This window comes from Diabrotica virgifera, chromosome 5 (assembly GCF_917563875.1).
Source record: "Diabrotica virgifera virgifera chromosome 5, PGI_DIABVI_V3a".
In the NCBI taxonomy this organism is placed as follows: Eukaryota; Metazoa; Arthropoda; class Insecta; order Coleoptera; family Chrysomelidae; genus Diabrotica; species Diabrotica virgifera.
In genome coordinates, this window is record NC_065447.1 from 558,146 (window position 1) to 573,111 (window position 14,966).

General features: G+C 32.3%; 2 protein-coding genes across 2 annotated transcripts in view; both read left to right on the forward strand.

Moving 5' to 3' along the window:
- Positions 1 to 3,888, forward strand: part of LOC114333819 (uncharacterized) — a 29,195-nt gene extending 25,307 nt beyond the window's left edge. The window contains exon 8 of the mRNA XM_028283813.2: positions 3,502 to 3,888. Coding sequence (XP_028139614.2) covers positions 3,502 to 3,671 — 170 coding nt within the window. The 3' untranslated portion in view covers positions 3,672 to 3,888. The remainder of the gene's footprint in view (positions 1 to 3,501) is intronic.
- Positions 3,889 to 8,535: 4,647 nt separating this feature from the next.
- LOC114333798 (uncharacterized) lies at positions 8,536 to 14,930 on the forward strand. Its single transcript, XM_028283804.2, has 4 exons — positions 8,536 to 8,648; positions 8,711 to 8,789; positions 9,958 to 10,105; positions 14,681 to 14,930. Exons 1-4 carry the CDS (start codon positions 8,599 to 8,601, stop codon positions 14,797 to 14,799), a joined length of 396 nt encoding a protein of 131 aa, XP_028139605.2. The 5' UTR covers positions 8,536 to 8,598; the 3' UTR covers positions 14,800 to 14,930.
- The last annotated feature ends 36 nt before the right edge of the window (positions 14,931 to 14,966 follow it).

Here is a 14,966-nt window from a genome sequence, read left to right on the forward strand (position 1 = left end):
ACTAATTGTCAAGCTTGCTTTTGTTTTGTTATAATAGATTAATTAATTTATAAGAAAAGAAAACTACATATTTTTTCCAGTTGTAGACTTTTTTTAGATAAACTTACTATAAGTGTACCTTTTAACGTTAAAAACACAAATATTCTCATTTGAAAGCTGTGTAATCATTTAAACAATATAATAAATAAATTAATTTATTATAACAAAACAAAAGCACAACTCATCTGCTCAGCGTGGTAAAAGTTCCAACAAGAAAGATTCCTTAATACTCCTACAAAAGAGTAAATGAATTAAAAATGTATAAACATTTTCAATTTCTTTGCAACACGAAAATGCAGCAGCTGCATAATGCTCTGGTTAAATCGGAGAGTGTAGGAAGAGTTTATACCGGTTTCAGAGGTCTTTTTCCCTCATCAGTAGTCCCATATCCTCTTCTTTCAGATTTTTCCAGGCATCATACTTTGGGCCTTTTCGTGTTGCAAAGAAATTGAAAATATTTATACATTTTTAATTCATTCACTCTTTTGTAGGAATCTTTCTTGTTGGAACTTTTACCACGCTGAGCAGATAAGTTGTGAATTATTTAAAATTCTCTCATGTTAATTTCCTCGGCATCCTGTATGATTTATAATTTTTGAAAATCTCAGGAGGTTGTAACCAAAGAATGTATTCCACCTGTTGTCAATCTGGTGGTATGGGAACGATATTTATTGTCGTTTTCTGTGCTATTTCGATTGCTAACTTACTTTGTTTTTCGGCAGATGGCTCTAGTTCATCCGTGACATTTCCTTCTTTGCAATTCGGAAATGCCCAAAGTGTGATGCCTGGAAAAATCGGAGAGAAGAGGATATGGGAGTACTGATGAGGGGGAAAAACCTCCAAAACCGGTATAGATTCTTCCTGCTCTCTCCGATTTAACCAGAACATGATGCAGCTGCTGCATTTTCGTGTTGCAAAGAAATTGAAAATGTTTATACATTTTTAATTCATTTACTCTTTTGTAGCAGTATTAAGGAATCTTTCTTGTTGGAACTTTTACCACGCTGAGCAAATGAGTTGTGAATTATTTAAAATTCTCTCATCTTCTCAATTTCCTCGGCATCCTGTATGATTTATAATTTTTGAAAATCTCGGGAGGTTGTAACCAAAGAAAGTATTCCACCTGTTGTCAATCTGGTGGTATGGAGACGATATTTATTGTCGTTTTCTGTGCTATTTCGATTGATAACTTACTTTCTTATTAATACTTTTGAAAGAAAGATATTAAAAACGATATTGGGACCCATTTGCGACAATGGTATATGAAGAATAAGCTCCAACCACGAGTTATACCAATATTACAAAGGACCCTCTGTAGCGAATTATGCAAAAATACAAAGATTGCGCTGGGATGATCTAGTAGAACGTTTAGCGGAACTATGGGGGGACGTCGCGTCGGCCAGTAGGAAGACCAAAGAAGAGGTGGATAGACGAAGTGGAAGTGAGAACCGATGCTATAGAGATATTTCTTCTTCTTCTTATGCAATCCACTAATGGATGTTCGCGATCACGTTTGACCATTTTTCTCTATCCCTTGCAGTATGTATTAGGTCTCCTATGTTTTTTAGTCCTGTCCATTGTTTGACATTACGGAGCCATGACATTTTCTTCCTGCCCACTCCCCTTCTTCCTTCGATCTTTCCTTCAATTAAGGTTTGCAGAAACTGATATCTTTCATTTCTAATTATGTGTCCCAGGTATGCCGTTTTTCTCTGTTTAATTGTACACATCAGTTGTCGTTCTGTACCAATTCTTCTCAGGATTTCTTCATTTGTTATTCTTGCGGTCCAGGGAACTTTAAGGATTCGTCGATAGATCCACATCTCAAATGCCTCTAGCTTATTCATTGTGTTTATTTTTAAAGTCTATCCTTCCATGCCATATAGGAGCAACGACCATATATAGCATTTTGTGAATCTTAATCTTAGGTTTAGGTCAAAGTCAGAGTTCGTAAAGACGTTTCTGAATTTCATGAATGCACTTCTGGCTCTTTCTATCCGACATTTAATTTCCATATCCGACATCCAGTCTTCACATAGCCAGGTTCCCAGGTACTTAAACTTTCTTACGCGCTCTACATCTTGGTTGTTATATGCTAGTCTTGCATTTTGATGTTGACATAATTGACGGCTGATTATAAGGAACTTCGTCTTTTTTATGTTGATACTAAGTCCCATGTTCTCGCTATGCTCTCCAATTTTATTAAGAAGGTTTTGGAGGTCTTCTATATTGTCTGCTATTAAGACCGAATCATCCGCATATCGTATATTATTGACCCAGGTACCATTCACTTTGATGCCGCTTTCGCATTCCTCAAGAGCTTCCTGGAAGATACTTTCTGAATATAGATTGAACAGTAGTGGGGAGAGAATGCATCCCTGTCTTACACCTCTGAGAATTTTTTGAGCTTGCGTTGTTTCATTGTCCACCTTGACGACAGCTGTTTGATTCCAGTAAAGAGCCTCTATGCAACGAATGTCTTTTTGATCTATGTCGAGTTGTTTCAGTATATGTACGAGTTTATGATGTTGTACTCGATCGAAGGCTTTTTCATAATCTATAAAGCACATCATTACATCTTTCCTTTGATCGTAGCAGTTCTGAGCTAGCACTTGGGTTGCAACTAGTGCTTCCCTGGTACCCAGGCCTTTTCGAAATCCAAATTGTGAGCAACCAATAACCTTATCGCATTTTGTGGAGATTCTGTAGTGAAGAACTTTGAGGAATATTTTTAAAGAATGGCTCATCAGACTTATCAGTCGGTGCTCTTGACACTTTGTTGCGTTGTTCTTTTTTGGCAAGGGGATAAAGGTAGATACAAGCCATTGGACAGGGAATTTTCCTTTTTTATAGATTTGGTTGAAAAATCTTTGGAGTATCGTAATTCCCTCTTCATCTAACAATCTGATTAACTCAACAGGAATTTTATCAGGTCCAACTGCTTTCCCGTCTTTCGAGGTATTTATTGCTCTAGTAATTTCTTCAATTGTGATCTCGGGACCAGATAGGTTGTTAATATCTATCACTTGTTCCTGAACGACTTCTATCTCAGGCCTCTCGTCTGCAAAGAGATTTTTTATGTATTTTTCCCATATGAGTTTCCTCTCTCTATCATCTTGTGCCATTTTTCCTAATAGAGATATTAAGGATGGATAACTGGGAGAGACCAGCCAGGGACAGAGATACTTGGAGGCGGATGCTAATGCTGGGGGAGGCCAGGGATGGACTTGGGCTATAGCGCTATAGGAGAGAGAGAGAAAATAATCTTGAAAGATAAGGGCCTAAATATACAATGCAAGGCCACGCTATAGTAATTAGAAATCGGACATACGCAGGTTCTGCTGATGTGTTAGCCATGGACGTAGCTAAAAATTTTTTTGAGAGGAAATAATTGGGAGAAATTGTGGGATACTTTTAACATGATTCAAATTTTTAAATTTTCTTAATTGTTGTTTATTTTAGCTACTGGATTTGCTGTCATCAGTTACGATCACCGACTTCATTTGGGTTTCGTGGGCGATGTAGCTTCTGTACCCACCCAAGCTGACTGCGACGGTATCGTTGACGAATTCTTTAACGCCATACAACAGATGCAGACAGAATCTGACAAGAAGAGACTAAACATATCTTAATTGTCAGTTAATTATTTATTAATCTTTTAGGTGTAGGTGTCAGTTACAGCTAGTTAAGAATGTGTTATTCCGTTACCATATAGAAATACAACGTATTTCGTTAGCTTTTACGACTGTGTCAATTTAAATAGTATCTATTTTATGTTATAAAAGATCAAAAATGTTATTCTTTGTAGTTGAAAATTACCAAATAAATCATAGATCATAGGAATACTAACTTGTCACTTTTTAATTCCACTTGCTTTCCACAATCGGAAGACAACACAAACAAATAGGCTCTCCTCAGAGCCAAAACTGACAGTTACTAGTCTGAACATCGAAGGCATTACAAAATCTAAAGAAAAAGTAATCTCCCAATTGTGTAGGACTCACGATTGGGGCATAATATACCTGCAGGAAACACACAGAGCTGAAAACTCGAACAGGCCCAACATTGATGGCATGCGACTTATTGTCGCAGTGCAAACACGACGCGGAGTGAGGCAAGGATGTATTTTATCGCCTTTATTTTTTAATATCTACTCCGAATTCATTTTCAAAGAAGCCTTAGATGAAGAATGAAGATGCATGCATTAAAATCAACGGAATTAATGTCAACAATCTCAGATAAGCAGATCACACGGTATTGATTGCCTCCAATGACTTACAACGACTAATAAACAGGGTGACTGAACCATGTGATGAATATGGGCTAAAAATTAATATGTACTTGTAAGACAAAACTTATGATTGTCAGCAAAACGGAATTACAACCAGTGAACACCACAGCGTATGACATAACGTTAGAAAGAGTCCACAAATATTACCTATTTGGGCGCCAGCGTTACCGATAATTATAGGCTATTGATTATGTATTTTAGAAAGGAACTACAACGTTAACGGGTTTTTATTGTTTCATATGGTAAATGGATCTCTAAAGATGAAAAAACCGCGAAGTGCTACCATTTAAAGGGGTGCGTTTTTGAGAAAGGGGTGAATTAGTCCCTAGGCACAGGGCGAATTAGGGCGAGTTCTATGCACGTTTGGTACAAACACGTCTACACGAAAAATTTTCCAGGTTAAATTTACTATCAAAATATCACATACTAAAGTCAAAAATATTTTTGTGTACAAAAATATATTCAAATGAAAATAAAAAAAAAACACGAAAGGGAGCATTTTTGTTTCTTGCCCTATAACTTTTTTCCACGGGGATATAGGTATAGGCATTGCTTCACAGAAAAAAACCTTTCATCCTTCCTCTTTAAAATGACGTTTGGTGTAAGTATGTTTCATTTATAGTTTCCAAAATATGATTTTTCAAATTTCGCCACTCACAATAATTATGGGCCATTTTCCTTGTTACTTCGCAAACATTGTTCTGTAACTTTTTTTACGCAGCTTTAGGTATATGCAATGTTTCATTTAGTAGGAAGAAAAGTCAATTACCTTTAAAAAATGGTCTATCGTAAAAGGCTGTATTACTATTTTTTAAGTAAGATATGGTTTTTCAAAATTTTATACTTTTGATGATTTTTGATATATTTTACGATTATTTTTAAATTTCTCATTATAACTTTTTTATTGTATATTTAGGTCTATACATTAATACATTGTGTAATAAAAAGGAAAGCTTATTTTATTTACTTTAAAATGGTGTATTGCAAAAAATTCTAGGAATATTTTTAAACAAGATATGCTTTTTCAAAGTGTGACATATACACATGCAATAGGTCCCACTAAGTTGGAACCATATGGAAAACTTTTGATTATTAACTTTATGAAAAAAATTATTCTTTATAAAATGCTCTGCATAGTCTAAAACCTAAGATGTAATCATCAGATATAAAATTTAATCAATAGTGTACGAGGTATGTTAAAAAATATTAATTTCGCTCAAGAGTAAAGTACCTTTATATTTCACAATATCGAAAAGGGTTTACAAAAAGTTATTCGGAATTAAAAATTATGTTACAATATGCAATTATATTCTTCTAATTGAAAAAAAAAATAAAATTTTTTAAAATTTTTCTCAAATTACGGGTACCCTTGGATATCCTACGGATATCTTGTTTAAAAATAGTCCTAGAGGTCATAGCAATACACCATTTTAAAGTAAAGAAAATAAGCTTTTTTTATTCCGGAACGTATATACCTAAATGTACAAGAAAAAAAGTCATAATGAGAAATTTAAAAAATAATCATAAAAAATATTGTTACCAAGAAAGACGCTTCCTCTGTAACAGCTATAGTTAACTTAAAGAAAACAAACAAATAAAAGTCAGACCATAGAGATTTGAGACTTCTCTGTGGTGGGTTAGAAAACATAAGAAGGAATCATTTTAGTCTGGCCTAAAATGATTTATTCAAAGTAGATTTTAGGAATATCTAATTACAGGGCGCCAGCAAAAATATGTGAGAATTATAAATTAAATAGTAAATACATATAACTTTATTACCGTAACAAATATTATTTATTATAAACATCAATATAATATATCGTTACAATGTTTGAAATGAAAGAGAAAAACACTTGATAAAAAGTCACCTCGAAGAGGTTTCAGCTAAAATGCCTAAATTCCCTAAGAGCTCTTTACATTATTTTAAAATAAAACTGTTGAATAATAATTTTGATATGACTTTAATGAAGTAATAAAATATTATCTATCTTAGGAACAGATTGACTAGTGAGATATTGAAGTGTCTCTCAAATAAAAAAAAAACAAAAGAATAGTATTTTCTACGCGAAAGTAGTGACGTAAATAATTTCACTAACCTTTAGTTCCAAAACTTGAACGTCTTCACACCATCAACATTCTTACAAACAACCAATAGAAAAAGTTGCATCCAACAACATCATTACTGCATTTCGGCAAACATCAAATCGGAATAAATATCCGACTTCAGCGGACAAAGGCCCCCAACTAATATTTAAAATATAATTTTCACAGCCTCTATACAAGATTCTGGAAAATCTATGCGGTGGTAACACGTGGTTTTTTCTTCGTACAAAAAAATGTGGCTAAGAAGGCTTTCACAGAAACTAGATTCTATACTCTCCAACAAGGAATTGGAAAACTAAGTCCATACAATGTTCCATAAACTGATGTAATCTTTAGAATCATCCAAAATATAATTTGTGATAATATATGGACATTTTGATCGAAGGCTGATCGGTTTACTTAAAATACCATGCTTTTACTTCAAGCAATCATTGAAGACCAGACCTCAAATTAATTATCTATTTCGCACCTGACAGAAACCTTGAACTTGGCCCAATCAAAATAAAATGTAGTATTTACTATTTCCGTTACTATTTAAATGTTAAATAGGCCTAATAGCTATACAACTTGTTATATATCTTATCAAAATTTGATATTCATTATGAATTATACAAGAACTTTGAGAAAAAGACCTTTCAACCGTAACAATATCAAAAATCATTAAAAGTATAAAATCTTGAAAAAGCATAACTTGTTTAAAAATAGTCGTATGACCTTATACAGTAGACCATTTTAAAGGTAACTGACTTATCTTTTTACCAAATGTACCATTGCATATACCTAGAAATGCGTAGAAAAAAGTTACAGTAAGTACAATGTTTGCGAAATAATGGGGGAAAATGGCTCAAAAATTCTGTGAGCGGCAAACTTTGAAAAATCCTATTTCGGAAAATATAAATCCTAGAGACTACTACTGAACGTCATTTTAAAGAGGAAGGATGGAACTTATTTTTCGCTGAAGCAATGCCTATACCTATATCCCTGTGGAAAAAAATTATGGGGCAAAAAACAAAATTGCTTTCTTTCGTGTTTTTTTCTTGCTTTTCTTTTGAATGTATTTTTGTAAAAAAAATACTTTTCGACTTTAAAATATGATATTTCGATAGTAAATTTATCCAGGAACAATTTTTCTGTAGAAGTGTTTGTACCAAAAGTGAATGGAACTCACGTTAATTCACCCTGTGTCTAGGGACTAATTCACCTCTTCCTCAAAAACGCACCCATTTAAATGGTAGCACTCCGCGGTTTTTAAGTATAGAGGTCCGCTGACTATATGAGACAATAAAATCCCGTTAACGTTGTAGTTCCTTTTAGCTCTCTTATTTTGAATATAATCAATAGCCTATTAGGATATATACAGAGAAATAAGAATACGCATTTAAAAAGCCAGAGCCGCCTTCTATCAACTAAAGAAAATTCTTTTAATAGAGATATCACGTTAAACCTCAAAATTTCTCCACGTTGCTGTATATGTAAATACAGAATATGTAGTAAGTATATTTAAAGTATTTTTGTATACCTCACTTCTTGGTCTATTAAATTTGTCAGTATGTATGAGAAATCTTGTAACCTGTCAAAGCAAAAGGGAATTAGCTCAGTGGTAGAGCGTGTGACCGGAGATCAAGAGGTCCCGGGTTCAAATCCCGGACGATTAATATTTTTTTTTATATATTTTTGGTATCGTTTTAATAAAAAAATTTTAAAAGTGGTAGGTAAAGAAAGTTAGTTTAATATTTAAATAAAATACAAATAACCAGTTAAGTATATTAATTTGGTTGAAATCATAATAATAGAAGTATAACTTCTTACGTGGTGCGTAACAGGAAACACACATATTCTTTTTTATGAATGGTAAAGGTTTATTATGTAACCTCGCAATTAGCTTACTGATGGTTTTATTTTTATTGATTCGCATTCCAAAACCTTCACATGCATTGCTCAATCGGCTCAAAAGAGTCTGTAATCCGAAACCTTTGTCTATTTCTAGTACCTTTTTCCATATGTAAGTATTTTTAGTAATTTGTAATTATTTAAGCTTGATTTCTACTCTTTTTATTTACCCTATAAATTTTTCTGCTATTCGTCACGCGATCTGTAGATGTTATCGATCAAACTACTTTAGCATTCATTCCTCACCACACCAAAACAAATAATTTTTGGGTGCAATGGCAGCAACGAGTCAATATACCGATTATGTGATTCAAACAAATATTTTGTAAGTATTTTGTGTGCCGATTTTTATTTTTATCAAAAACGAGAGCTTTTATTTATTTGTAGGAAGTCTTTAGAGGTTCTTGAAGATAAAGCTAGGAAGGAATGGCACGATAAGTGGGGATTTTACTTGGATTTTCCTAAGGTAAATCCCTACAAATGTTTTTATAATTGAATAAATATTTTTTCTATGGATGCTCACAGGTTGCACAATGTGCAACTTCTCTCACTACTTACATACATTCAAAACGAACAATTTCTCAGGCTGTGAGAAAAGTCGGCCATTGCAGTGAGAAATATTTTTTCTCACGGTTTCCATACGTAGAATCGCTGTTTCCATGGTAACATGCACAATACAAACACAAATATTTTTGTCAAATAAAATGTGTCAAATCAAAACTTACCAGGAATTACCTTTCAAAACTGTTCAAATATAACTGGTAACTATAATTTTAAATAAATAAAAGTATTTAAATATTAAGAATATATATATGTACATATATAATGATAAATACATATGTGTATAATATGTATTTTATTTCAATTTTGGCATACAATCTACATAAAACACCTAAATTATTTAATTTTAAAGTTTGAACTCTTGACAAAAACGCATCCATAGAAAAAGTACAGTGTACAACACGTGAGAAAACTATTTACAATACACTGTTTTCCATCAATATTCATTTAAAAATGAATTTTGATAGTCAGCAGCTTTTCTCACACACGTAAATTTATTAAAAGTAAATTTTATCCCCCTTTGTGACTCACTGGTAAGGAAACCTACCTTTGGATATTTTAATCCAAGGATTGTGACTTCGAAACCCAGCTGGGTAGTAATTTTTCCTTATTAACACGTTTACTGCCATAATATTTAAAAAAAACCGTGATGCTTACGTGGCTTTACTGACGAGACAACTAGGGTGTGTCAGGCGACTGTTATTGAAAAACAACACTTGTGTCTCACGGCAGCCTACGTGTTAAAAATTAATAAATGAAAATAATTTCTTTCCTTTTGGGATCGGTACTCATCGGAGGAACTGCAGACGTTCGGATACAATTAGCGTCTCTTAATAAAGACAATGAAGTTGACTTTACTAAGTAACAAGACATTTACTCAACACACACACATAATTACACTACACATTAGACTATAATCTGATTGTGTAATCAACCGTACCATGCCAATGGACATTAGTTATCCCGGCGTTTGAGCTAAATAAAAAAGTCTATTTTTCTGTTTTCTTTTTTGCTCTCATCTTTGAAGTTTCGTTATAGAATTGTATTGGTGAGTGAATTTTACATCGTTTTAGATAATCCTTGAAGAAGCTTCCAAATTGGGGTACAGCGAAAAACAGTACAGAAAAATTACTCGCAGAGGAAAGAATATGAAAATGAATTATTTGGAAGACGTAATAATTTCTGCAGAGGCTACTGATGCTGTACCTACAACGTCATCAGGTAATCTTACAAGGAATATTTGTATATTTCCTGTTATTTTGCTTTTTTTTTTCATTTAGGTCAATCCTAGACAAGGCCTTACTTTGGTGACGCTTCCTCATAATATCCTTTACAAGCCTTACGTACTTCTCGGGAAGTACACTCGGCTAATTAGCAAAATACAAGGAAAAGTTATTTACCAGCAATTTTATTGCTGGAATCCAATCTTATGATTGCATATATTAATAATATAGGTATGCAAAGTCCGCAGACAGTGTGCTACTTTTTTTATAAACAAAAGGGCGCCCGAAAATAGTGTTTTTTTCAATTTTTGCTCTATAACTCCAAAGATTTTAACTTTACACCAAAAACACTCAAATAAAAATTCACCGTAATTAAATTCTGCATAGAGACGTGTTTTTCCCGATTTACTTTGACGAAAATTTTTCCCGGAAAATGCGGGTTTTTTCAACAAAATCTTTAATTTTAAACTAAAATTTTAGATAAGTACTTGTTTATGAATAATTAATTAACTTTGTAATATAAAAGCTCTTTTCGTATAGATTATAATTCCAGAAGCCGATGGAAATTGAATGAACAGTTTAGCAACAATTGAATTGTTAATTAAAAATTTACCGTCGCTATAACAACCACAATAATTATGGTACATAAGCATAACTATGATTTTTGTATAAAAAGACGCTGTACCTATCTAATGTAGTTTCCAGAATTGAAATTGGACTATTTAAGCGGCCTCAGGAATATTTTAAAATTATAAACAATTTTTGGCTTATAAACAAATGGAATATCTCGTTAAATATTAAATTAAATTAAATACTGAATACGGTATTGGAAAAAAAGCGGCAGGACACTTCTTTTAAAAGAAAAAACGTTTAATTGTGATAAGTGGTTCCTGAGATTCAACCGGTAAAAGTTGACCGGCATTTACGGCAAAGATATAAACAATAGGATCATAATTTTCAAACCATCACTTTTCTATTTCGGTCCTTTTTCTGCACATCAATTTTCATATCTTTAAAATACTCATAACATATATTATTATCATAAAAACTCTCGATATTACGAGTGAAAATTGCCAAAAATAGCAAAATTTCAAACAAAAATTAGGTTGGAGAAAATGTAGGTAATCTCAAAATTCAAAATCGGTATACGTTAAAAAATGCATTTTCTCGGCTTTCCATGGAGCAATTTTCTTCATTCTTTTTTTGATACCAAGTAACTCGAGTAGAGCCATCTAACTAACGCATTATTAAATGTCAAACTTGCTTCTGTTTTGTTATAATAAATTAATTTATTTATTATAACAAAAATTTTTAATTTGTTTAATTAAAGATTGTTTAAATAATTATACAGCTTTCAAATGAGAATATTTGTGTTTTTAACGTTAAAAGGTACAGTTGTAGTAAGTTTATCTAAAAAAAGTCTACAACTGGAAAAAATATGTAATTTTGTTTTCTTATAAATAAATTAATCTATTATAACAAAACAAAAGCAAGTTTGACGTTTAATAATGCGTTAGTTAGATGGCTCTACTCGAGTTACTTGGGAACAAAAAAAAATGAAGCAAATTGCTCCATGGGAAGCCGAGAAAATGCATTTTTTTAACGTATACCGATTTTGAACTTTGAGATTACATTTTCTCCAGCCTAATTTTTGTTTGGAATTTTGCTATTTTTGGCAATTTTCACTCGTAATATCGATAGTTTTTATTATAATAATATATGTTATGAGTACTTTAAAGATATGAAAATTGGTGTGGAAAAAGAGGACCGAAATAAAAAGGTGATGCTTCGAAAATTATGATCCTATTATTTATATCTTTGCCGTAAATGCCGGTCAAATTTGACCGATTGTATCTTAGGAGTCACTCATCACAATTAAACGTTTTTTTCTTTTGAAATAAGCGTCCTGTCGCTTTTTTTCCAATACCGTTTGCGTGATTTAATTAAATTTAATATTTCCCGAGATAGTCTATTTGTTTATAAGCCAAAAAATTGTTTATAATTTTAAAATATTCCTGAGGCCGCTTAAATAGTCCAGGTTCAATTCTGTAAAGTAAATTAGATAGTTACACTGTCTTTTTATACAAAAATCATAGTTATTCTTATGTACCATAATCATTGTGGTTATTATGGTGACCATAATTTTTTAATTAACAATTCAGTTGTTGCTAAACTGTTCATTCAATCTCCATCGGCTTCTGGAGTTATAATCTATACGAAAAGTGATTTTATATTACCAAGTTATTTAATTATTGATAAACAATAACTTATCTAACATTTTAGTTGAAAATTAAAGATTTTGTTGGAAAAACCCGCGTTTTCGGAAAAACAAGTCTCTATGCAGAATTTAATTTCGGTAAATTTTTATTTGGATATTTGTGGTGTAAAGTTAAAATATTTGCAGTTATAAAGCAAAAATTGATAAAAACACGATTTTCGGGCGCCATTTTGTTTATAAAAAAGTAGCACACTATCTGCTGACTTTGCATATTTATATTATTTATAATATATGTACAATCATAAGATTCGATTTCAGCAATAAAATTGCTGGTAAATAACTTTTCCCAAAAATGGCCTATTCTCCGATAATCTACCCAGGCTAAAGCCATTTCTCTCTCATACATCTCCACAGTTCTTGTCTAGGAACTATGTCGTGCACCTTCCCAAGATCTATAAATATCAAGTATAACTTAATATGTCGAAAGTGTCTACTAAAAACTAAAAGATCGTTTTCTGGTGAGTGCGGATCCAAAACAGTTCTTTTACTATTCTTATATTATGCTTATTAGTGTAGGAAACAGAGGTTGAACCTCTCAAAATGGACAAAAGTCCGGTTTTATTTTTTTTCTGGTATATCAAGAAGTGTTTATTATAAGACTAACTTTTTCTTAAAAAATTTCGCCCTGGAACCCCTCTTTTCATTCCTTTAAAGGGGGTAATTTGTGGTTTTCGCGAAACGTAGACCTTCCTGTACGTTTTGCAAAAAATTTACTTAATAGTAAAATGAAGTTTATTTCCTACTATTTATTTCCCGACAGCATAAGTCTATCACCCACCGTTTTAAACCGGGAGATATTAACAGAAGTTCAACCACGATTTTCTAAGTCCTGCCCTTTGCAATACTGGAAGGTTAGAGAAGGTACTTACAATTTGTGAAAAAATCCACGGGTTTCCTGTGACATTTTTCTGTGAAAATTAGATTTTCCATGAATAAAAAAATTGGGAGTTGCGATGAATTTTTAAGTCCTGCCATATCCATAGAATAACAGGATACTATCTATTTTATGAAGAAAATTTTTTGGGCAGGACGGTAGCAAAAGTACTTAGGGAGTATACATATATACAAATATGTAATGAAAATAATGAAATTTTCATGATTTTCTAAGTCCTGCCAACTTAATAAATTAATTATATTTATTTCAAAATGACCAAAAAAAATATTGGCATGACGTCACCTAATGTTTAACTGCACTTGTTTCTTGGAAAATTTTGTATAAAATTTTCACTCTGGTTCCGTGATTTTCTAAGTCATAAAATAAATTTTGTTACAAAATAAATAATTTCAGTATACATTATGCAAAATGGCAGGATGTTTAGTTACACCTTTTTTACTATATATAGTTAAAAAATTTGTAAGATAATTCGTGGAAAATTACACGATTTTCTAAGTCATGCCATTTCGCACATATCTCAAGAAGGTTAATATAAATCTATTTTCAAAGAGGCAGGATGGTTGTATAGTTATTTCGTATAAAAAAATTAAATTATCTGTCTGTAAAATTATTTCAGGGTGTTATACAAACATATTCATATCACCACATTTTTCTTGAGTCATACCATGTCAGTGGTGGTACAGCCACAGTGGTGGCACAAAATTAATTTTTGATTATTTTCTCCTTTTTTTGGGGTGGTTCCGGGGAAAATATGAGGGTGCATTACATAAATTTGTAAATAACACTAGTACATGGATAATCGCTGAAAGTTTTTTTACTGTAGCATAGGCGGTTCATATGCTATAAAAAGGGGCTGTTTAAAATGTAACACCCTGTAATTAAAAAAAATTTCAATTGCCCTTAAATGGAATCTATATCAAAAAATCAGTCACTTATTTGTGATTAATTGACGCAGGGTTTCTTCTTAAGTTTCATTACAGTTAGGAAAAAATAATTTTTTTTTAAAACATCCTTTTAAAAATTTGTCAACTTTGGGGTGCTACCCCCGCTAAACGGTGGGTGATAGACATATGCTGTAGGGAAATAAATAGTAGGAAATATAGTCCTCTTCATTTTAATATTAAGTAAATTTTTTGCAAAATGCACAGGAAGGGCTACGTTTCGCAAAAACCACAACTTGCCCCCTTTAAAGGGATGAAAAGAGGGGTTCTGGTGCGAAATTTTTAAGAAAAAGTTAGTCTCATAATAAGCAGCCCTTGATATACCAGAAAAAAACCGGACTTGTGTCCATTTTGCGAGGTTCAACCTGGTTCCTACACTATATCGTCAATATCGTTGATTTAAAAGAGCAACGATTAAAATTGTAGCAACGATTTACAATAATGTTGGTTTGTTTTTAGCTTTTGTTGGCTGGAGAGGCAACCAAAAATATTCTTTAGAAAAGTTTGGACCTTTGTATGTCAGTCCGAAACATACTCTTCCGTATGAGCCACCGTACTATTGCATCAAGCTTGGATAATCTGATTGTATGGGCTCCCAAACAAAAATTTTTAAATGTAAAATAAAAACGTTTAAAACTAACAGTATTTCAGTAATTGATTAGCAAGTTTAAGGACATAATAAAAATATAATAAATAATAGTCACCTAAATACATGTTCTGTCTGGGAATTTCTTGTAGAGTATAA

Coding starts and splice junctions, on each gene's coding strand:
- LOC114333798 (XM_028283804.2), top strand. CDS start 8,599: ATGGCAGCAACGAGTCAATATACCGATTATGTGATTCAAACAAATATT. Junction 8,649..8,710: donor GTGATTCAAACAAATATTTT/GTAAGTATTTTG, acceptor ATTTATTTGTAG/GAAGTCTTTAGAGGTTCTTG. Junction 8,790..9,957: donor TTTACTTGGATTTTCCTAAG/GTAAATCCCTAC, acceptor ACATCGTTTTAG/ATAATCCTTGAAGAAGCTTC.